Raw genomic sequence first — 25,525 nt, 5'->3', positions numbered from 1 at the left:
ATCTTTTGTGATATTATGTTATCTAGGTATTCCCAGTTAGATAATAGGTTTTCACTTATTGCATCTGCATGCTTGTTGTCTTCTCACTGCTGCACTCGTTCGTTCGTGAGCTTGGCTGCTCATTCTAAATAGTATAATCTGATCTGTTAAAAACAGTGGCAGCAGCATGTGCAGTGGTGATCTTTTTTTTCATTTTTTTCATGCAAAAGTAAAATCGGTGTATTTATGCTGTTGTTCAAGTACACAGATGGATTTCTATACAGTGCCTTCAAAAGTATCCACACCCCTTGACTTATCCAACATTTTGTTGTTACAACCTGAATTCGAAATGGATTAAAAAAAACACCCATCTACACATAATACATAATGGCAAAGTGAAAACATGTTTTTAGAAAAATGTGCACATTAAATTGAAAATCAATTCTAATTTACATAAGTATTCACACCTGAGTCAATGTTTTGTAGAAGCACCTTTGGCAGCAATTACATCTGTGAGTCTTTCTCGTTAAGTCTCTAAGTGCTTTCCACACCTGGATTTTGCAACATTTGCCCATTATTATTTTCAAAACTCTTCAAGCTTTGTCAAATTGGTTCTTGATCATTACCTAAACAACCATTTTCAGGTCTTGCCATAGATTTAAGTAAAAACTGTAAACAAGGCTGTAACGATGTGCACTGAGAGTCTGGAAGCAAGTTCAGGAAGTGAGTGTTTCAATAAATAAACACAACATAATACAAAATAAGAAACACGAACAACGCACAGACATGACACAGGAACAGAAACAATAATGCCTGGGGAAGGAACAAAAAGGTGTGACATATATAGGGAAGGTAATCAATCAGGGAAGTGATGGAGTCCAGGTGAGTCTGATGGTGCGCGTAATGATGGTGACAGGTGTGTACCATAATGAGCAGCCTGGTGACCTACAGGCTGGAGAGGGAGCACACGTGACACGGGCACTCAGGAACATTCACTGTCTTCTTGGTATGCAACTCCAGTGTGGATTTGGCCGTGTGTTTTAGTTTATTGTCCTGCCGTAAGGTAAATTTAAAATCAAATGTTATTTGTCACAGTGAAATGCTTACTTTACAAGCCCTTAATCAACAATGTAGTTAAGAAAAAATAAGTGTGAAGTAAAAATATAGATAAGTAAAAAATAAAAGTAACAAATAGTTAAAGGAAAATAACAGTAGCGAGGCTATATACAGGGGGTACCGGTACAGAGTCAATGTGCGGGGGCACCGGTTAGTCGAGGTAATTGAGGTAATATGTACATGTACAGTGCCTTGCGAAAGTATTCGGCCCCCTTGAACTTTGCGACCTTGTGCCACATTTCAGGCTTCAAACATAAAGATATAAAACTGTATTTTTTTGTGAAGAATCAACAAAAAGTGGGACACAATCATGAAGTGGAACGACATTTATTGGATATTTCAAACTTTTTTAACAAATCAAAAACAAAAAATTGGGCGTGCAAAATTATTCAGCCCCTTTACTTTCAGTGCAGCAAACTCTCTCCAGAAGTTCAGTGAGGATCTCTGAATGATCCAATGTTGACCTAAATGACTAATGATGATAAATACAATCCACCTGTGTGTAATCAAGTCTCCGTATAAATGCACCTGCACTGTGATAGTCTCAGAGGTCCGTTAAAAGCGCAGAGAGCATCATGAAGAACAAGGAACACACCAGGCAGGTCCGAGATACTGTTGTGAAGAAGTTTAAAGCCGGATTTGGAAACAAAAAGATTTCCCAAGCTTTAAACATCCCAAGGAGCACTGTGCAAGCGATAATATTGAAATGGAAGGAGTATCAGACCACTGAAAATCTACCAAGACCTGGCCGTCCCTCTAAACTTTCAGCTCATACAAGGAGAAGACTGATCAGAGATGCAGCCAAGAGGCCCATGATCACTCTGGATGAACTGCAGAGATCTACAGCTGAGGTGGGAGACTCTGTCCATAGGACAACAATCAGTTGTATATTGCACAAATCTGGCCTTTATGGAAGAGTGGCAAGAAGAAAGCCATTTCTTAAAGATATCCATAAAAAGTGTTGTTTAAAGTTTGCCACAAGCCACCTGGGAGACACACCAAACATGTGGAAGAAGGTGCTCTGGTCAGATGAAACCAAAATTGAACTTTTTGGCAATAATGCAAAACGTTATGTTTGGCGTAAAAGCAACACAGCTCATCACCCTGAACACACTATCCCCACTGTCAAACATGGTGGTGGCAGCATCATGGTTTGGGCCTGCTTTTCTTCTGCAGGGACAGGGAAGAAGGTTAAAATTGATGGGAAGATGGATGGAGCCAAATACAGGACCATTCTGGAAGAAAACCAGGTGGAGTCTGCAAAAGACCTGAGACTGGGACGGAGATTTGTCTTCCAACAAGACAATGATCCAAAACATAAAGCAAAATCTACAATGGAATGGTTCAAAAATAAACATATCCAGGTGTTAGAATGGCCAAGTCAAAGTCCAGACCTGAATCCAATCGAGAATCTGTGGAAAGAACCGAAAACTGCTGTTCACAAATGCTCTCCATCCAACCTCACTGAGCTCGAGCGGTTTTGCAAGGAGGAATGGGAAAAAATGTCAGTCTCTCGATGTGCAAAACTGATAGAGACATACCCCAAGCGACTTACAGCTGTAATCGCAGCAAAAGGTGGCGCTACAAAGTATTAACTTACGGGGGCTGAATAATTTTGCACGCCCAATTTTTCAGTTTTTGATTTGTTAAAAAAGTTTGAAATATCCAATAAATGTCGTTCCACTTCATGATTGTGTCCCACTTGTTGTTGATTCTTCACAAAAAAATACAGTTTTATATCTTTATGTTTGAAGCCTGAAATGTGGCAAAAGGTCACAAAGTTCAAGGGGGCCGAATACTTTCGCAAGGCACTGTAGGTAGAGTTAAAGTGACTATGCATAGATAATAAACCGAGTGTGGCAGCAGTGTAAAAGAGGGGGGGGGGGCAATGCAAATAGTCTGGGTAGCCATTTGATTAGCCGTTAAGGAGTCTTATGGCTTGGGGGTAGAAACTGTTTAGAAGCCTTTTGGACTTAGACTTGGTGCTCCGGTACCACTTGCCGTGCGGTAGCAGAGAGAACAGTCTATGACTAAGGTGGCTGGAGTCTTTGACAATTTTTAGGGCCTTCCTCTGACACAGCCTGGATGGCAGGAAGCTTGGCCCCAGTGATGTACTGGGCCGTATGCACTACCCCCTGTAGTGCCTTGCGGTCGGAGGCCGAGCAGTTGCCATACCAGGCAGTGATGCAACCAGTCAGGATGCTCTCTGGTGCAGCTGTATAACTTTTTGAGGATCTGAGGACCCATGCCAATTTTTTTCAGTCTCCTGAGGGGGAATAGGTTTTGTCGTGCCCTCTTCATGATTGTCTTGGTGTGTTTGGACCATGATAGTCATGTCACAACATTACTAATAAACTATCATTATTGTGCTATTTATCGAATAATTACCCACTACGTTTAATTATTACTTGATTCAATTAATAATGTAACGATTAACTCATTAGGAATTTGGGCACCACTGGTAAAAGTTTGTTTAATTAATTACCGTTTCCCAAATTAACTCAAGAATATATTGATATCCTACCAGTCATTAATTTGTAATTCCTTCATATCAGTCTCATTCTGAATATCGTAGACTCCGTAAATCGGCACAAACCCGGGTCTCAATGATCATTCCGTACCACACAAATTGAGTTGATTATTTATTTACTAACAAGCTAAATGATAACAGGTGTACATACACACGGAATAGGTTATGAGAGAGAGAGAGATTTGTAAGCTACGCTTCGTTTAGCCCTAATACCTTGCCCCAAACTGCCGCCCTTACGGGTAAGAAGTAATACATGTATTTCCGTATTTAAGGTCTTCATCGGGTATCTCTGTTTGGCCCAGGCCTTCGTGGGCCGGGTTCCGCTTGGTGATAAGGGTTCAAGGCCTTGTTCTTTGGATGGCCCTCTCCTTTGTTCTCGGGTGTAAGTCTCTGATTGACCACAAGATATCACACTGTCCATCTTAGTGGTCTGTTTACTTGCACTCATTCTGGAAGAGTGGTCTCCTGAGGCTGGCTAATCAGCCATGTCGATGATCCCAGAGTGGTGATGAAAGCCATGTAGACGAACAATGATTTGAAGAGAATAACCAGATGCTTAAATTCACCTTCTTAGATACAGTACTGAGAACAGCTACTCAACCGTAGCATTGATTGTTAAGAGGTTCCTTTGTCTTCTTCAACCTCATCTGCGTTTCGGGGTTGTGACTAATCGTAGACCTCAGCTGCAGTTCTTGGTCATCCTAGTCTGATATGTTCAATCTTAACTCAAATGCTTCATATCCTCGGGTAAAAAGGGGGTGTTTACGTCATGCTGACATACTCTCTGGGTTCCCTGGGGCACGTCCAGATACGAGGCAAGGTATCACAATTTACTATGATCTCGTTAGAGAACTAAAATCACAATCTTATCGTCACAAAAACATTCTCTTTACACTGGATATTTTCTATATAACGTAAAGTATGTAAACATGATATACATGTTGTGAAAACCCTTAAAGTTAATGTTTTCATTATGACATCTTCATTTAGCATTTAGTGACATCACAAAATGGACATTCATCTTTCACATTCCATTTCTCATCATTGCCAACATTCAGAGGATGAAATATATTGTCCCAGTGCCCATTGTTTGATGTTGAAGTTCTTGGACAGTAAACACTTCAAGGCACACAGACATTCGGATCACCCAATTTAGACACAAAAAGGAATCGTCTGCTGCCTATAGTTTACGATCAAGTGAGTTGTCATAAAACCCTCCCCTGCAGGAGAGAGAGAGCACTGTAGAGCTGATCCACTGTAACCTGATCCTTTGGAACGTCACAGGAGAGTCATGACAGTGATGTAGACACCAAGGATCTTGAAGCTTTCAACCTGCTCCACTACATCCCCGTCGATGTGAATGGGGGACGTGCCACAATCATCTCCATGTCTTGATCACGTTGAGGCTGTCTCATCATTGTTGGTGATCAGGCCTACCAATGTTATGTCATCAGCAAACTTAATGGTGGTGTTGGAGTCGTGCCTGGCCATGCAGTCATGAGGGAACATGGAGTACAGGAGGGGACTGAGCACACACCCCTGAGGGGCGTGTGTTGTTACCTACCCTGTGTTTAGTCCTAGGGTCCTTAGTTTAGTGATGCGCTTTGAGGGCAATATGTTGAACACTGAGCTGTAGTCAATGAATAGCATTTTCACATAGGTGTTCCTTTGTCCTGGTGGGAAAGGGCAGTGTGGAGTGCAATAGAGATTGCATCATCTGTGGATCTGCTGGGGTGGTATGCAAATTGGAGTGGGTCTAGGGTTTCTGGGATAATGGTGCTGATTTGAGCCATGACCAGCCTTTCAAAGCACTTCATGGCTACAGACGTGAGTGCTACAGGTAGGTAGTCATTTAGGCAGGTTACCTTTAGTGTTCTTGGGCACAGGGACTATGGTGGTCTGCTTGAAACATGTTGGTATTACAGACTTGAGTCAGGGAAACGTTGAAAAAGTCAGTTTAGACACTTGCCAGTTGGTCCGCGCATGCTCTGAGTACACGTCCTGGTTATCCATCTGGCCCTGTGGCCTTGTGAATGTTGACCTGTTTAATGGTCTTACTCACATCGGCTACGGAGAGCTTGATCACACAGTCGTCCGGAACAGCTGATGCTCTCATGCATCTTTCACTGTTGCTTGCCTCGAAGTGAGCATAGACGTAATTCAGCTCATCTGGTAGGCTTGTGTCACTGGGCAGCTCGCGGCTGTGCTTCCCTTTGTAGTCTGTAATAGTTTGCAAGCCCTGCCACATCCGACGAGCGTCGGAGCCGGTGTAGTATGTTTCGATCTTAGTCCTGTATTGACACTTTGCCTGTTTGATGGTTCGTCGGAGGGCATAGTGGGATTTCTTATAAGCTTCTGTGTTAGAGTCCCGCTCCTTGAAAGCAGCAGCTCTACCCTTTAGCGCAGTGCGGATGTTGCCTGTAATCCATGGCTTCTGGTTGGGGTATGTACGTACAGTCACTGTGGGGACGACGTTATCAATGTACTTATTGATGAAGCCAGTTATTTTTAATTTATTTTTAAAATGTTTTTATTTCACCTTTATTTAACCAGGTATGCTAGTTGAGAACAAGTTCTCATTTGCAACTGCGACCTGGCCAAGATAAAGCATAGCAGTGTGAACAGACAACACAGAGTTACACATGGAGTAAACAATTAACAAGTCAATAACACAGTAAAAAAAAGAGAGTCTATATACATTGTGTGCAAAACGCATGAGGAGGTAGGCGAATAATTACAATTTTGCAGATTAACACTGGAGTGATAAATGATCAGATGGTCATGTACAGGTAGAGATATTGGTATGCAAAAGAGCAGAAAAGTGAATAAATAAAAACAGTATGGGGATGAGGTAGGTAAAATTGGGTGGGCTATTTATCGATAGACTATGTACAGCTGCAGCGATCGGTTAGCTGCTCAGATAGCAGATGTTTGAAATTGGTGAGGTAGATAAAAGTCTCCAACTTCGGCGATTTTTGCAATTCGTTCCAGTCACAGGCAGCAGAGAACTGGAACGAAAGGTGGCCAAATGAGGTGTTGGCTTTAGGGATGATCAGTGAGATACACCTGCTGGAGCACATGCTACGGGTGGGTGTTGCTGTTACGAATCCCTTTTGGCCCGACAGTCTAGGGGGGATGGTAATGAGACCCGTAACATAACTCAAGCAAATTATTATTGTGACAAAGTAAAAGTGTGAACGAAATAACCACGACAACAGAAATCTACCGTCAAACTCCAGGTTTATTTATAAACACACGGTAATGGGGGGAGCAGGAAAAGGGGCTGAGCTGGACCCAAGGAAAGAAACAATAAGTATTCAAAAACACCCCTAAGCTAGACTAGCCTACTTTAACAACAGCTAACTAACTAACCAAAAATACAGTGGGTGGTCCGCCCAGTTCTAACTAGTGTGTTTAACAAAGTTCACCTACGGGTAGTGTATGCCCATGGGCGACTTGTCTTGGTTTCCCCCTTTTCCCACCAGCAACAAACAAACACCATAACCAAAAACAATACTCACAGGTGATGACAAAGTGCTATGGAGGTGCTTAACCTCTTCAGTCGACCCTCTACTTTTTTGAACATTTTGTTAAAAATCGCGCAACATTTCAGCGCCCTGCTACTCATGCCAGGAATATAGTACGTTCATATGGTTAGAATGTGTGTATAGGAAACCCTCGGACGTTTTTAAAACTGGTTAAATCACGACTGTGGCTATTACATAACGTGCGTTACATCGGAAAGCGCAGGAAAACCTGATCACAGAAAATGGAAATAAATATCCTTGCGCCACTACCGCAATTGTTAACAGTGAGCCGAATTAGATAAGACCGAGCATTCAACTCCCACAGCATCCCCATGTTGTCGAGTATCTTGTGAATTGAATCCTCTTTGATTCTTGGTTGAACCGAAAGAGGGGCACGACGTACCTCCGGTCTCCGCCCAGATCATTCCGGAAGAGCTCTCTCCTGAAATTTTTTCCAAGACGACAGCTAATGATATGTACATCGCCTACGGATGATTTTTATCGCTTATTAACGTTTACTAATACCTAAAGTAGCATTACAAACGTATTTCGAAGTGTTTTGTGAAAGTTTATCGTCTACTTTTTGAATTTTAAAAATGACGTTACGTTGTGAAATCGCTGTTTTTTTTTCGTTTATCACACAGTCTACATATAACGATATCTTGGCTTTATATGGCCCGATTTAATCGAAATAAAGACCCAATAGTGTTTATGGGACATCTAGGAGTGCCAACAAAGAAGATGGTGAAAGGTAATGACTGTTTTCTATTTTATTGTGCGGTTTGTGTAACGCCGAAATGCTAATTATTTTGTTTACGTCCCCTGCTGTGCTTTTCTGTTGTAGTGTATTGGTGCATGCTATCAGATAATAGCTTCTCATGCTGTCGCCGAAAAGCATTTTAAAAATCTGACTTGTTGCCTGGATTCACAACGAGTGTAGCTTTAATTTGATACCCTGCATGTGTATTTTAATGAACTTTTGAGTTTTAACTAATACTATTAGCATTTAGCGTAGTGCATTTGCATTTCCAGAGCTCTAGTTGGGACGCAAGCGTCCCAGGTAGAGGTAAGAGGTTAAACAAAAGAGAGGTTAAGACACAAAGCGAGAGTGAAACACAGAGACCTACGGACATGGCATTTACAGAGAGATTGAGCTAGAGATTGAGCTCGAACAAACAAATGATGGGGTTTTTAAACCATGGGGAAGGAACTGTGATAGGGTAGGAAGTAGGAGGAGGTGTGTCTTCTGATTGATGATTGATTGTTGACTGATTGGGGAGTGATGATTTTCACCTGTGAGGGGAGAAGGAGAGAAAAGAAACACACACACAGGATACACACACACACAGGATAACTGTATCCGTAACAGTTGCCATCGCGACCAGTGAACTGAGATAAGGCAGAGCTTTACCTAGCATGGACTTGTAGATGACCTGGAGCCAGTGGGTCTGGCGACAAATATGTAGCGAGGGCCAGCCGACTAGAGCATACAGGTCACAGTGGTGGGTGGTATAAGGTGCTTTAGTAAAAAAACGGATGGCACTGTCATAAACTGCATCCGGTTTGCTGAGTAGAGTGTTGGAAGCTATTTTGTAGATGACATCGCCGAAGTCGAGGATCGGTAGGATAATCAGTTTTACTAGGGTAAGTTTGGCGGCGTGAGTGAAGGAGGCTTTGTTGCGGAATAGAAAGCCGACTCTAGATTTGATTTTAGATTGGAGATGTTTGATATGAGTCTGGAAGGAGAGTTTACAGTCTAGCCAAACACCTAGGTACTTATAGATGTCCACATATTCTAGGTCGGAACCATCCAGGGTGGTGATGCTAGTCGGGCGTGCGGGTGCCGGCAGCGAACGGTTGAAAAGCATGCATTTGGTTTTACTAGCGTTTAAGAGCAGTTGGAGGCCACAGAAGGAGTGTTGTATGGCATTGAAGCTCGTTTGGAGGTTAGATAGCACAGTGTCCAAGGACGGGCCGGAAGTATACAGAATGGTGTCGTCGGCGTAGAGATGGATCAGGGAATCGCCCGCAGCAAGAGTAACATCTTTTGATATATACAGAGAAAAGAGTCGGCCCGAGAATTGAACCCTGTGGCACCCCCATAGAGACTGCCAGAGGACCGTACAGCATGCCCTCCGATTTGACACACTGAACTCTGTCTGCAAAGTAGTTGGTGAACCAGGCAAGGCAGTCATCAGAAAAACCGAGGCTACTGAGTCTGCCGATAAGAATATGGTGATTGACAGAGTCGAAAGCCTTGGCAAGGTCGGTGAAGACGGCTGCACAGTACTGTCTTTTATCGATGGCGGTTATGATATCGTTTAGTACCTTGAGCGTGGCTGAGGTGCACCCGTGACCGGCTTGGAAACCAGATTGCACAGCGTAGAAGGTACGGTGGGATTCGAGATGGTCAGTGACCTGTTTGTTGACTTGGCTTTCGAAGACCTTAGATAGGCAGGGCAGGATGGATATAGGTCTGTAACAGTTTGGGTCCAGGGTGTCTCCCCCTCTGAAGAGGGGGATGACTGCGGCAGCTTTCCAATCCTTGTGGATCTCAGACGATATGAAAGAGGTTGAACAGGCTGGTAATAGGGGTTGCGACAATGGCGGCGGATAGTTTCAGAAATAGAGGGTCCAGATTGTCAAGCCCAGCTGATTTGTACGGGTCCAGGTTTTGCAGCTCTTTCAGAACATCTGCTATCTGGATTTGGGTAAAGGAGAACCTGGAGAGGCTTGGGCGAGTAGCTGCGGGGGGGGGGGGGGGGCGGAGCTGTTGGCCGATTGATTTGGTGTACTCCTCAATGCCATCGGAAGAATCCCGGAACATATTCCAGTCTTTGCTATTAAAACAGTCCTGTAGTTTAGCGTCTGCTCTGTCTGACCACTTTTTTATTGACCGAGTCACTGGTGCTTTTCTGCTTTAGTTTTTGTTTGTAAGCAGGAATCAGGAGGATATAATTATGGTCAGATTTGCTAAATGGAGGGTGAGGGAGAGCTTTGTACGCGTCTCTGTGTGTGGAGTAAAGGTGGTCTATAGTTTTTTCCCCCTCTGGTTCACATTTAACATGCTGGAAGAAATGAGGCAAAATGGATTTAAGTTTCCCTGCATTAAAGTCCCCGGCCACTAGGAACGCCCCATCTGGATGAGCGTAGTCCTGTTTGCTTATGGCCGTATAAAGCTCATTGAAGGCGGTCTTAGTGCCAGCATCGGTTTGTGGTGGTAAATAGACAGCTACGAAGAATATAGATGAAACCTGTCTTGGTAAATAGTGTGGTTTACAGCTTGTTATGAGATACTCTACCTCAGCCGAGCAAAACCTCAAGACTTCCTTACATTTTGTGCACCAGCTGTTTACAAATATACACAGACCGTCTTGCTGTTCTATCCTGCCGAAAAAGCATAAAACCCACCAGCTGTATGTTTTTCAGGTCGTCGTTCAGCCACGACTCTGTGAAACATAAGATATTACAGTTTTTAATGTGCCGTTGGTTGGATATACGTGCTCGCAGTTCGTCTATTTTATTATCCAATGATTGTACATTGGCTAATAAGATCGATGTTAGAGACAGAGTACCCACTCGCCATCAGATCCTTACAAGGCACCCAGACCTACGTCCCCTATATGTCTCTTTCTTCTGCAAAACATAACGCTTTGTATACAGGACAAAAATTGAAATGCTTTGCCACATTTTTTGCAGTATTACTTTTGTGCAATGTTGCAAATGTAACAGTATAGCTTCCGTCCCTCTCCTCGCCCCAACCAGGGCTCGAACCAGGGACCCTCTGCACACATCAACCACAGTCACTCACGAAGCATCGTTACCCATCGCGCCACAAAAGCCACGGCTCTTGCAGAGCAAGGGGAATCACTACTTCAAGGTCTCAGAACGAGTGACATCACCGATCGAAATGCTATTAGCGCGTACCACCGCTAACTAGCTAGCCATTTCACATCGGTCACACAAACAGGATACAGGCTTTCTTCTTTTCATTGTTGAGGAGTAACTACAATGTTGATACATTCTCAGTTTTCTCCTATCAAAGCTATTAAACTACTTTTCCCCCCTTTTTCGCCCAAATGTCATGATATCCAGTTGGTAGTTTCAGTCTTGCCCCATCGCTGCAACTCCTGTACGAACTCGGGAGAGGCGAATGTCGAGAGCTATGCGTCCTCCGAAACACGACCACGCCAAGCCACACTACTCTTGACACACTGCTCGCACCAATGTGTCAGAGGAAACACCGTAGAGTCAGCGTGCATGTGCCCAGCCATCACAAGGAGTCGTTAGAGCGCGATGGGACAAGGACATCCCAGCCGGCCAAACCCTCCCCTAACCCAGATGACGCTGGGCCAATCGCCTGATGGGTCTCCCTGTGGCGGCCGGCTGTGACATAGACCGGGATTGAACCTGGATCTGTAGTGATGTCACCGACCGCCTCGTGGTGAAATCCCTGAGCAGTTTCTTTCCTCTCCGGCAAGTGAATTAGGAAGGAAGCCTGTATCTTTGAAGTGACAGGGTGTATTGATACACCATCCAAAGTGTAATTTATAACTTCACTATGCTCAAAGGAATATTCCATCTCTGTTTTTTTTGTTTTTTTACCCATCTACCAATAGCTGTCCATCTTTGCGAGGTATTAGAAAACCTCCCTGGTCTTTGTGGTTGAATCTGTGTTTGAAATTCACTGCTCAACTGAGGGACCTTACAGATCATTTTATGTGCGGGGTACAGAGATGGTAGTCATTCAAAATCATATTAATTAAATTACTTATTGCACACAGAGTGAGTCCATGCAACTTACTCTGTGACTTGTTAAGCAAACATTTACTCCTGAACTTATTTAGGCTTGCCATAGCAAAGGGGTTGAATACCTATTGACTAAATGTTTTATTAATTTGTTAACATTTCCAAAAAACATATACTGAACAAAAATATGAATGCAACATACAACAATTTCAAAGATTTTACTGTGTTACAGTTCCTATAAGGAAATCAGTCAATTGAAATAAATTTATTAGGCCCTTATCTATGGATTTCACATGACTAGGCCCACCCACTTTGGAGGCAGGCACAGTCATCAGAATGATTTCCCCCCCCCACAAAAGGGCTCTATTACAGACTAAATACTTTCATCAGCTGTCTCGGCTGACGTGGTTACATGTGGTCTGCAGTTGAGGCCAGTTGGCCGTACCAACAAATTCTCTAAAATGACGTTGGAGTAGCTTATGGTAGGGAAATTAACATTACATTATCAGTCAACAGCTCTAGTCAACATTCCTACAGTCAGCGTGCCAATTGCATGCTCCCTCAAAACTTGAGACATCTATGACATTTGTTGGGTGACAAAATGTACATTTTAGAGTGGCCTTTTATTGTCCCCAGCACCTGTGTGATGATCATGCTGTTTAATCAGCTTCTTGACATGCCACACCTGCCAGGTGGATGGATTATCTCGGCAAACGAGAAATGCTCATTAAACAGGGATGTGCCAACATTTTTTGAGAAATACGCTTTCTGTGTGTGTGGATAATATCTGGGATATTTTATTTCAGCTCATGAAACATGGGACCAACACTTTGAATGTTGCGTTTTATATATTATATATATTTTTTTTCAGTATAATTCCACTTTGACATTATGGGGTATTGCGTGTAGGCCAGTGGCAAAAAAACTCAATCTAATCAATTTTAAATTCAGGCTGTAACACAACAACATTTGGAAAACATCAAGGGGTGTGAATACTTTCTGAAGGCACTGTAGATAGTATGACCATCTGTACTGTAGATTATCTGTTGATAAGCAACTGGCTAATAAGGTTAGGGTTAGGTTTAGGGTTAGGATATGGGTTAAGGTTAGGACTAGGTTTAGTGAAGGCACTGTATCTTATTAAAGAAACTTGAACTTGAAAACTTGGCATCATATTTCTGTCATGCTGCTTTATTCAAAACTCCAACCATTCTGCACCCCGGGTATTCAGCCAATCAGAGGCCTTGGGCACAGAGATGTATGGTATAACTTTGCAATCATTGGTTTCCATTTGGCATGCATTTTAAAGTTAAAAACCTGAGTTATCATCATGTTATGTCAGGATTTGGCCAGGGTTGTTCCGGTTTTTGGTCACTAGATGCCCCCATTGTGCCTTTTGACCTTTTGTTTTCCCTTGATCCCCATTATTATTTGCACCTGTGCCTCGTTTCCCCTGATTGTATTTAAACCCTTTGTTTTCCTCAGTCCTTTGCTCTGTGTTTGTATGTTAGCACCCAGCCCTAGTATTCTGTTAACTCTTGTTGATCCCGGTGGACGCTCTTGTGGAATTCTGTTTTTTGTTCTTGTTTATTTATTTTTGAGTATCTTTTGAGGCTTTTTGTGCTATACCTACCACCTTGTGGATTTACCTTTTTTGTCTTGGAGGATTACCTTTGTTCTTGTGGAATTCCTTTTGAGGTTGTGGAGTTACATGTGTTCCTGAAGGACTTCACTTTTTACTACATTAAATACACCGTCTCAAGTACTGCTGTGTCTGCCTCATCATCTGGGTTCTGCCGACTATTCGTGGCTCAGTTGGTTAAGTGACTGTTTCTCACTCCGGAGACCCGGGTTCGTAACCGGGTCCTGACATGTTACCTATAAGAAAGTGGTAAATAAGGGGCTGTTTGAAAGGGAGTCATATAAACATGGCCTTTGTTGGTTTTACAGGTGACACCCTGTTTTCTGTCTGAAATAGGTTACAGTGTTATGTCATAGTGTTATGAAATGCCAATGACTAATGCATGAAGGTGTGACTGCAGCCGTCGGGGCTGGGTAGACAGAGAGGAGTGGGAGGTCAGTGGAGGTACCTGCTGTGTTTGAAGTCACTGGGCGGGCAGCTCCATCGCACTTGGTCTCAAAGAGAAAGTCGTCGATGGAGGGGCTTAGCAGGGGGCGGCTCTCTTGTTGCTCACTCACCAGCTGGAATTGCAAGCAGACAACACTGATCAAACTCAGACACAACATGCCCCTTTGACCCTTCTCTTGGAAATGACAACGTGACCCAGAAGTTATAACATGTGGTGATGTGTGGCCTTAGAAACGGTGTATTGTTTGCCCTCCCCCCAACACACCTGCACAGACACACACACAGAAACATGCCACTCTATTTGACCCAGCCACTCTGATGTCCACTTCATTTGACAGATGTATTTTTTGTTATGAACTGTATCCACTCTGCACTTTGTAGTGATCCTCTGTTTAAAAAAAAATGTAATTCAAACAAAGTGATGACATGATCTTATGTGACCCACCAATCCTCCCCATCCCCCCCACCAGTTCATGGGTGTTCTGTTTTTCCCCTGAGGACCCACAGCTCAGTTGAGTGCTAGCTCTGTGAATCCATCATCTGCCTCTCCCAGTGTCCATTTAGCCAGCCTTGGCAGAGGCGGAGATTTACGGTGTGTGTGTGTCCCCAAGTGTAATTGCTAAGCCATTAGCAGTTGTTTACCTCACTTCCCAAACCCATGCTAAAGCTAATCACCTTGCCTGTGAGGCATCCTTGGGCTGTCGCTGTAGATTTGCCAACACTGATGTGGCATATGTCACATCCCATCCATTATCATTACCCTGAAGTAGTTGCCACATGTTTAACTGGCCCATTTGCCACCCTGTGCTCTAGTGACAAAGCAGATTGAAAGTATGGATTTGGTTTGATAAAAATGGCCCCACCATCGTTATTTTCTGCTTGTGCCATGTGTACACAATGTTGTCGGAGAGGAAACATGGCATTTTCCATCCTTGCTCTCCAGAGTTGTGTTTGCATGCAAAATCTTAATGAAGGCACTAAAGAATGTATTACAAGCTATGAAGTTGCCCTCAGCCTGCCATACAATACGCTTGATATGAAAGGCGCTGCCCACGGTTTCATGACCCGTCCGTATGTGCTCGAGCTAACATTGATGCAACTGTATCTTCTTGGAATTAATCATGTGGCTGGTTATTAGCCACTTCAAGCCAAATTGAAAGAAAAAAAACACTTTTACCCCACCAATAATTGCTAAATTGGGAAACTGATTAGCTGCATCTCAGCATATTTCAGAATTAGTCTTATTCTTCACTTGTCAATTTGGGACAATAGGCTAGCTGACAAAGACATGGTCCTCCTTACTCAGCATTTTTTGTACTGTACGGTATCTCACAGAAAATTGTATGACGATTACAAGTACTTTTGTAGATCAATAGACAATTTTCTCAGTGCGGACTTTTGTCTCCCTTTCAGAATGACACGAAAATCGATTTCCTGTAAACTTGTGTGAATAATAGCTCAACTCTGACGAAGATATTTGTCAAGATGGCATAGCAGTCAGACGTCCTTTGTCCTCGTCTTGTCGTGTCCCATATATATATATATATATATATATATATATATATATATATATAATTTACACCTTTCTTCAAAACACTCTCCTGCAACCCGCCTTGCCAATTTAAAAAAAAAAGTGTTTTTACCTCAAATCTGAAATCCACAATAGAAGCTAGCCAGAAGCTAGCCAGTTTACTGGCTAACGTTAGTATTCAGCTAACCACGGATTGTGGTCATCAGCTATCCTTTAGCTCGAAAATCGATCACCCGTTTTGTACAATGCGACTCAGACCAGAACCTATTTTTCTCTCCATATCCACTGATTTCAATCGCAAGCTCTGGACATTTACACCTGGATCTTGCAGCTAGCTAGCTGCTATCCGTGTGACTATTGGCTTATGTCGATCCCGGAGCAAACATAAATTATTCCGGAGCTAGCCAGCTGAAGAGTTCCATCAGCCACTCCTGGGCTACAATCACGTATCCGGACCCGTTTTGCTGCCAATGCGGAGCCCCACCGGGCCTTCACGACTGGATTACTGACGTTATCTGCCCGAGGGAGTTATCCAACTGGCCACTCCGTCGCGACGTTACCTGAACGCCCATCTGCGGCCCTCTAATCGTTAGCAGCCGATAAGACAGCTATCTGAATAGGTCAATCTGACAATTTTTCTTGGGTCACTATAACTATATCTATTTTGCCAATTGGATTGATCCCCTCTACCACACGGAACCCCACTAATCTACCGACGGAAACGCACGAGGTGGCTAAAAACAGACCTCCATCCTATGCTAGCTTGCTACTGATGGCCCGGCTAGCTGTCTGAATCGCCGTGACCCCAACCAACCTCACTACTCACTGGACCCTTATGATCACTCGACTAAGCATGCCTCTCCTTAATGTCAATATGCCTTGTCCATTGCTGTTCTGGTTAGTGTTTATTGGCTTATTTCACTGTAGAGCCTCTAGCCCTGCTCACTAAACCTTATCCAACCTTTCAGTTCCACCACCCACACATGCGATGACATCACCTGGTTTCAATGATGTTTCTAGAGACAATATCTCTCTCATCATCACTCAATACCTAGGTTTACCTCCACTGTATTCACATCCTACCATACTTTTGTCTGTACATTATACATTGAAGCTATTTTATTGCCCCCAGAAACCTCCTTTTACTCTCTGTTCCAGACGTTCTAGACGACCAATTCTCATAGCTTTTAGCCGTACCCTTATCCTACTCCTCCTCTGTTCCTCTGGTGATGTAGAGGTGAATCCAGGCCCTGCAGTGCCTAGCTCCACTCCTATTCCCCAGGTGCTCTCTTTTGATGACTTCTATAACCGTAATAGCCTTGGTTTCATACATGTTAACATTAGAAGCCTCCTCCCTAAGTTTGTTTTATTCACTACTTTAGCACACTCTGCCAACCCGGATGTTCTAGCCGTGTCTGAATCCTGGCGTAGGAAGACCACCAAAAATTCTGAAATTTTCATCCCATTTAAAGACAAGATAGAACGGCCAAAGGGGGCGGTGTTGCAATCTACTGCAACGATAGCCCGCAGAGTTCAGTCCTACTATCCAGGTCTGTACCCAAACAATTTGAACTTCTACTTTTAAAATATCCACCTCTCTAAAAACAAGTCTCTCACCGTTGACGCCTGCTATAGACCACCCTCTGCCCCCAGCTGTGCTCTGGACACCATATGTTAACTCATTGTCCAATCTATCTTCAGAGCTCGTGCTTCTAGGTGACCTAAACTGGAACATGCTTAACACCCCAGCAATCCTACAATCTAAGCTTGTGGCCTTCAATCTCACACAAATGATCAATGAACCTACCAGGTACCACCCCAAAGCCGTAAACACAGGCACCCTCATAGATATCATCCTCACCAACTTGCCCTCTAAACACACCTCTGCTGTTTTTAACCAAGATCTCAGCGGTCAAATGACGTCCACTCATCATTGTCAAAACGCTCCCTGAAACACTTCAGCGAGCAGGCCTTTCTAATCGACCTGGCCGGAAGGATATTGATCTCATCCCGTCAGTAGAGGATGCCTGTTTTTTTTAAATGCCTTCCTCACCATCTTAAATAAGCATGCCCCATTCAAGAAATTTAGAACCAGGAACAGACCTGACTGCCCTTAACCAACACAAAGACATCCTATGGCGTTCTGCATTAGCATCGAACAGCCCCTTGTGATATGCAACTTTACAGGGAAGCTAGAAACCAACATACACAGGCAATTAGAAAAGCCAAAGCTAGCTTTTATCAAGCAGAAGTTTGCTTCCTGCAACACAAACTCCAAAAAAGTTCTGGGACTCTGTAAAGTCCATGGAGAATAAGAACACCTCCTCCCAGCTATCCACTGCACTGAAGATAGGAAACACTGTCACCACCGATAAATCCACTATAATTGAGAATTTCAATAAGCATTTTTCTACGGCTGGCCATGCTTTCCACCTGGCTACCCCTACCCCAGTCAACAGCACTGCACCCCCCACAGCAACTCGCCCAAGCCTTCCCAGCTCTTCTTCTCCCAAATACAGTCAGCTGATGTTCTGAAAGAGCTGCGAAATCTGGACCCCTACAAATCAGCCGGGCTAGACAATCTGGGCCCTTTCTTTCTAAAATTTCCACCCCTATTACTAGCCTGTTCAACCTCTCTTTCGTGTCGTCTGAGATTCCCAAAGATTGGAAAGAAGCTGCGGTCATCCCCCTCTTCAAAGGGGGGGACACTCTTGACCCAAACTGCTACAGACCTATATCTATCCTACCCTGCCTTTCTAAAGTCTTCGAAAGCCATGTCAACAAACCGATTACCGACCATTTCGAATCCCACCATACCTTCTCCGCTATGCAATCTGGTTTCAGAGCTGGTCATGGGTGCACCTCAGCCACTCTCAAGGGCCTAAACGATATCTTAACCGCCATCGATAAGAAACAATACTGTGCAGCCGTATTCATTAACCTGGCCAAGGCTTTCGACTCTGTCAATCACCACATCCTCATCGGCAGACTCGACAGCCTTGTTTTCTCAAATGATTGCCTCGCCTGGTTCACCAACTACTTCCCTGATAAAGTTCAGTGTGTCAAATCGGAGGGTCTGTTGTCCGGGACTCTGGCAGTCTCTATGGGGGTGCCACAGGGTTCAATTCTTGCACCGACTCTCTTAACTCTGTTAAATCTGTTGTTGTATGTGTCGAACTGCTTTGCTTTATCTTGGCCAGGTCGCAATTGTAAATGAGAACTTGTTCTCAACTTTCCTACCTGGTTAAATAAAGGTGTAATAAATCAATTCAGTATACAAGATAAATATGAATGTGATTGTCTGTGAATGACTAACTGTGGGAGTGTTCTGAATCTGCAGCACCCTGAAAATGCTGGCTCAGTTTACTTAATTGGAGTTTATTAGTGTTTTATCCTACGCTGAGACTAAACTAACTTTGTTTATTTCCAAGAAAGACAGTTTGAAGTTACCTCACTTCACCCTCTGCTGTTGTTGATTTAGTGCAGAGAGAAAGAGCTACAGTATTAGCTGTCTTTTTAGGCATGTTATTGAGCTTGAATAATAATCTTGTATCCTATAATTTTGTACTGTACTATGTTGTTTTAAGACAATGTGTACATTATCATATAATAGGTTGTCAAACAGTTATGAGGAATGCCAGTGTGAATACATTGTATGTTTGCTTGGGGAGAACAATTTGAGTTCCAAGATACTGGAACTGTAATTGCTAAGTGTTGCATGGAGGCACCTCCAGCCAAAAGTCATGATCGATTGTTTTATGAAGGAATTGAATTCCTCACTTCATTTCATCCTCCAAACCTCAAAGCGTAACATCCTGCTGTATAATTGTCAGCAAAATGGGCCCTTAATGAGAGAAGCAAATCATTTCGGAGGTCTTTTAGGGCCCCTGCCACTTAATTAGATAATTTCCGCTGTATTCTATTACAAAATGTGCCTCACTTCTGGCACAAATATAAAAAGATTGCTGACATTAATGGGAAGTATTAAGGGGACCAGCTAATGACAAGTGATGGCTTTGAGAAGCACTGAGAGAAGGACTGCAGGGTCTTACAAAAAAAACACAGCAAATTAATTAGCTGTTTTCATGTTGAGCTTTCTGTGAATGTTCGGGGAGGTACTAAGAGCTAGACTCATTGAGGAGAAGAAACTAACTCTGTGGGCGTGGTGTAGCTTTGGCCGTAATCTGGGTAGCCAGGCAAATTATATGTAAGCATTCATTATTGAAGAATACAAGGTATGAATGCCTCATGAGCTTAGATCAACTGTCATACCTCATCAAAACCCAAAATAAGCTTGTTTTACTCCAATGTTTGTGAACAAAGTAAATGTAAACAACCACTGTATAGCTTAAAAACAAGGTTACAACTAAAATTGTTATATCATGGATGGTTAATCCTTGCATCCATAGTGTTGTCGTGTCTGTGACTATCATTAAATGTGAAGACTGTTATTTTATCAAATCATTTATCTATGTGTAATTATTATTACGTGATTAAACTAATCATGTAAACTTGAATTAACTAGGAAGTCGGGGTACCACGGGAAAATGTTTATATAGTCTCTATTTCCCGACTTGACTCTTCAGATATTTTCATATCGTATCGATTAGTCTTCTATTAATGTATCATTACTACCTCATCAGTTCTCATTACTGAAGGTCACAAACCCTTGGATATCTGCACGAACACTAGCCTAAATGAGGAATCGGCGATATACAAATTGGCTTAATTATTTATCTACTAACTAATTTAGTCAGCAGCATACCACCCTGCATACCACTGCTGGCTTGCTTCTGAAGCTAAGCAGGGTTCGTCCTGGTCAGTCCCTGGATGCGAGACCAGATGCTGCTGGAAGTTGTGTTGGAGGGCCAGTATCCCAATTCCCCAAGGCAGTGATTGGAGGACACTGCACTGTGTAGGGTTCTGTCTTTCAGATGGGATGTTAAATGGGTTTCCTGACTCTCTGAGGTCATTAATGATCCCATGGCACTTATTGTAAGAGTAGGTGTGTTAACCCCGGTGTCCTGGCTAAATTCCCAATCTGGCCCTCAAACCATTACGGTCACCTAATAATCCTCAGTTTACAATTGGCTCATTCATCCCCCTCCTCTCCCCTGTAACTATTCCCCAGGTTGTTGCTGTAAATGAGAATGTGTTCTTAGTCAACTTACCTGGTAACATAACAGATTAAAAAAATAACTAATCACAGAAGTACACAACAAACAAACAGTAGATATACACAATGCATTGATAAGTCCCTAGTGGGCTAAACTGGTATGATAGCTTGGTAGACAATGGAAAGGGGTGGGGACAGATAAGAGCGGGAAAGACTAAATGGATTCACTACACACAGTTGATAATTATATTCATTGAAATGCTAATCCTTTGCACATGAACGGTCGCTCATTTGAGAACAATTGCAATGTATATATTTATGCCCGTATGTCGTTATTGTCTTCTCTGCTGGAATCACCGGTCTGACTGCTGAGGAGTCAGTTCATCAGTGTCTCTGTTTAACTTCCCCAGAAGTCACAATGTCTTTCGTAGTTGTCACTTTCTCAGCGGCTCTGGATACTGTCTGTTGTAATGGATACATCAGGCATACAGATGGTCGTTGCATCGAATAGATGATTCTGCTGTTGTCGGTATTCTCGTACTAGACTTACGTAATTTCCAGCTGCAGACTAGTAATTCTACGTCTAGGATTTGCTCTTATTCTGTAGTGATCGATAGTCTCAGAGTTTAACCATTTCCAGGTGTGTAGCCAACACTACACACTGTCTGGTCTTCTGGGGTTATAGAGTTTTCAACATGTACCGACAGCTCCATGTTTTCTAGTCTAATGGTCTATAGAATTGTAGCCATTCCAACGTGGGGACTCCCGACGTTCTCTGACTTAATGTACATTTTGTAGGAAGTGGGTTTTATACCCTGTGGAAAAAGGGGCGATGCCATAAGCCTGATGTAATGTCTGGCCTCACACGGGCATGGCCAATGACTAGTTCAACTTTATATGAACATCAATACTCTCATGTAGAAGTCTAACATCACATTACATCTTTTCACAAATACATTCATATTTACTCATTCATTTTATCCAACATCTAGACGTAAATCTGATAATTGAAAAGTATACACAAATTTAATTTTACCTTTATTTAACCAGGCAAGTCAGTTAAGAACACATTCTTATTTTCGATGACGGCCTGGGAACAGTGGGTTAACTGCCTGTTCAGGGGCAGATAGAGATACAGTAATGTGGGTTTCCTGTCCTTCTTGAGATCACCAAATGAAAGACACTCGTCATGACTGTCCCGTAAGTGTCCATGGACAACTCCCACATTCTCAAAAATATAAATATTGTTTAATTATTAACATTTAATGTCCAAGGGTCTCTCTGTGTTCCACAGTTTACATTCCAACCTCGAACACTACAGAACATAGGGGCAGCGTATTATATGATAAAACAGCCGACTTCCCGCTCTCCCCCCCCCCCCTATGAGAGGGAGCACGTTGTAGAGCGGACCCACTGTAACCTGATCTCGGGTTATCTGAAGAGATCATTCTATTTTTCCAACTTAGTTGAGGAGAATAAGAACAATCCAAAATGTATTTTGATACTGTCGCAAAGCTAACTAAAAAGCAGCATTCCCCAAGAGAGGATGGCTTTCACTTCAGCAGTGATAAATTCATGAACTTTGCTGACGAAAAGTTCATAATCATTAGAAAGCTAATTACGAACTCCTCTTTAAATCTGCATATTTATACAAATAACAATTAACCTGAGTCTGCACAACACTGCCAGGACCTAGGATCAAGGGAGACACTCAAGTTTTTGAATAGTATATCTCTTGGCACATTGATGAAAATAGTCTTGGCCTCTAAACCTTCAAGCTGCATACTGGACCCTATTCCAACTCATCTAGTGAAAGAGCTGCTTCCTGTGCTTGGCCCTCCTATGTTGAATATAATAAACGGCTCCCTATCCACCGGATGTGTACCAAACTCACTAAAAGTGGCAGTAATAAAGCCTCTCTTGAAAAAGCCAAACCGTGACCCAGAAAATAAAATAAAACTATCAGCCTATATCAAATCTTCCATTCCTCTCAACAGTTTTTGAAAAAGCTGTTGCACAGCGACTCACTGCCTTCCTGAAGGCAAACAATGTATACAAAGTGCTTCAGTCTGGTTTTAGACCTCATCATAGCACTGAGACTGCACTCGTGAAGGCGGTAAATTACCTTTTAATGCCGTCACACCAAGGCTCTGCATCTGTCCTCGTGCTCCTAGACCTTAGTGCTGCTTTTGATACCATCGATCACCACATTCTTATGGAGAGATTGGAAACCCAAATTGGTCTACACGGACAAGTTCTAGCCTGGTTTAGATATTATCTGTCGGAAAGATTTCAGTTTGTCTCTGTGAATGGTTTGTCCTCTGACAAATCAACTGTAAATGTCGGTGTTCCTCAATGTTCTGTTTTAGGACCACTATTGTTTTCACTATATATTTTACCTCTTGGTGATGTCATTCGGGAACATAATTTTAACTTTCACTGCTATGGGGACAATACACAGCTGTATATTTTGATGAAATATGGTGAAGCCCCATAATTGCCCTCTCTGGAAGCCTATGTTTCAGACTTAAGGAAGTGGATGGCAAAACAAAGATGCTAGTTCTAGGCCCCAAGAAATGTAATCTTGATGGTTGTAAAGTCATCTCAAATAAAACTGAAGAACCTCGGCGTTACTCTGGACCCTGATCTCTAGGATAGCTTTTTTCCATCTTCGTAACATTGCAAAAATATTCAACTTTCTGTCCAAAGATGATGCAGAAAAATGTGTCCATGCTTTTGTCACTTCTAGATTAGATTACTGCAATGCTCTACTTTCCCGGCTACCCAGATGAAACACTAAATGAACTTCAGTTAGTGCTAAACACGGCTGCTAGAATCTTGACTAGAACCAAAGAATCTGATCATATTACTCCGTTGCTAGCCTCTCTACACTGGCTTCCTGTTAAGACTAGGGCTGATTTCAAGGTTTTACTGCTAACCTACAAAGCATTTCATGGGCTTGCTGCTACCTATATTTCCGATTTGGTCCTGCCGTACATACCTACATGTACGCTACGGTCACAAGACGCAGGCCTCCTTACTGTCCCTAGAATTTCTAAGCTGGAGGCAGGGCTTTCTCCTATAGAGCTCCATTTTTAATGAAAGGTCTGCCTATCCATGTGAGAGACACAGACTCTGTCTCGACCTTTAAGTCTTTATTGAAGACTCACCTCTTCATTAGGTCCTATGATTGAGTGTAGTCTGGCCCAGGGGTGTAAAGTGAACGGAAAGGCACTGGAGCGACGAACCACCCTTGCTGTCTCTGCCTGACCGATTCCCCTCTCTCCACTGGGATTCTCTGCCTCTAACCCTATTACGGGGGCTGAGTCACTGGCTTACTGGTGCTCTTCCATGCCGTCCGTAGGCGGGGTGGTCACTTTTGAGTTGAGTCAATGACGTGATCTTCCTGTCCGGGTTGGTGCTCCCCTCGGGTTCGTGCCGTGGGGGAGATCTTCGTGGGCTATACTCGGCCATGGGTCAGGGTAGTAGATTGGTGGTTGATGATATCCCTCTAGTGGTGTGGGGGCTGTGCTTTGGAAAAGTGGGTGAAGTTATATCCTGCCTGGTTGGCCCTGTCTGGGGGTATCATACAGGGCCACAGTGTTTCCCGACCCCTCCTGTCTCAGCCTCCAATATTTATGCTGCAATAGTTTGTGTCAGGGGGCTAGGGTCAGTCTGTTATATCTGGAGTATTTCTCCTGTCTCATCCGGTGTCCTGTTTGAATTTAAGTATGCTCCCTTTAATTCTCTCTGTCTCTCCTTCTCTCGGAGGACCTGAGCCCTAGGACCATGCCTCAGGACTACCTGGCCAGATGACTCCTTGCTGTCCCCAGTCTAGCTGGTCATGCTGCTGCTCCAGTTTCAACTGTTCTGCCTGCGGCTATGGAACCCTGACCTGTTCACTGGACGTGCTACCTTGGCCAACATCTTGGCCATGTTCTGTTATAATCTCCACCCGGCACAGCCAGAAGAGGACTGGCCAACCCTCAGTCTAGTTCCTCTCCTATGTTCTGGCCTTTCTTTCTCGTTTTTCCTAGCCACCGTGCTTCTACATCTGCATTGCTTGCTGTTTGGGGTTTTAGGCTGGGTTTCTGTCCAGCACTTTGACATTGGCTGATGTAAAAAAAAAGGGCTTTATAAATACATTTGATTGATTATAATTGTGCAGTCCTCTACTGTAGTAGTGAGTGAGTTACTTTTGTGCCTTTTTTGATATCAAGCAAAACTTCTGAAGTCGAGAACAAAATCTTAGTATTGCAAACAAAAATATTGAAAACAAAAGATGAACATAAAATATTGCAAGGAAATAATTTTGAAATGCGAGAACAAATTCATTGTAAATGGATGCCTAAAGATTGTTCAGTGATTGAAAAAAATATATAACACGATTAAGTCAAATGCCTCCCTCATTCCTGCAATTTTCCCTATCTTTGGTTCTTACACTGGCCTTTGCTTTTGCTGCCTTTTTCTATTTTTTTCCCAAGTTTTGGCACATTCATTCCAGCAACATAGCACCATACATCCCACTGCTGGGTCCGTCCTGGTCAGTCCCTGGATGGGAGACCAGATGCAGTTGGATGTGTTGAAAAATAAACGTGAAAAAAAAAGTCACATGGGGATTTTTTCTTTTTACATGAGGGAAACATTTACGTGAAACTTCACACATGTCCAAAAACCACATCTGACTTGTGAAGATTAAATACATATATATATACAGTGCCTTTGGAAAGTATTCAGACCCCTTGACTTTTTCCACATTTTGTTACGTATGCAGCCTTATACTAAAACGGATTAAATAAAAACAATTCCTCAGCACATGACAGCCCGGTTGGAGTTTGCCAAAAGGCACCTAAAGACTCTGACCATGAGGAACAAGATTCTCTGGTCT

The 25,525-nt window shown here is 43.0% G+C and overlaps 1 protein-coding gene across 1 annotated transcript in view; it reads right to left on the bottom strand.

Annotated features, from left to right (window-relative positions):
• The window catches only part of LOC115108713 (PEX5-related protein-like), a 112,291-nt gene that overhangs the window by 56,999 nt on the left and 29,767 nt on the right, over positions 1–25,525 (bottom strand). The window contains exon 3 of the mRNA XM_029633335.2: positions 13,992–14,103. Coding sequence (XP_029489195.2) covers positions 13,992–14,103 — 112 coding nt within the window. The remainder of the gene's footprint in view (positions 1–13,991; positions 14,104–25,525) is intronic.

Source organism: Oncorhynchus nerka, linkage group LG24 (genome assembly GCF_034236695.1).
Source record: "Oncorhynchus nerka isolate Pitt River linkage group LG24, Oner_Uvic_2.0, whole genome shotgun sequence".
Classification (NCBI taxonomy): domain Eukaryota; kingdom Metazoa; phylum Chordata; class Actinopteri; order Salmoniformes; family Salmonidae; genus Oncorhynchus; species Oncorhynchus nerka.
This window is presented reverse-complemented; position numbering and strand designations above follow the sequence as displayed.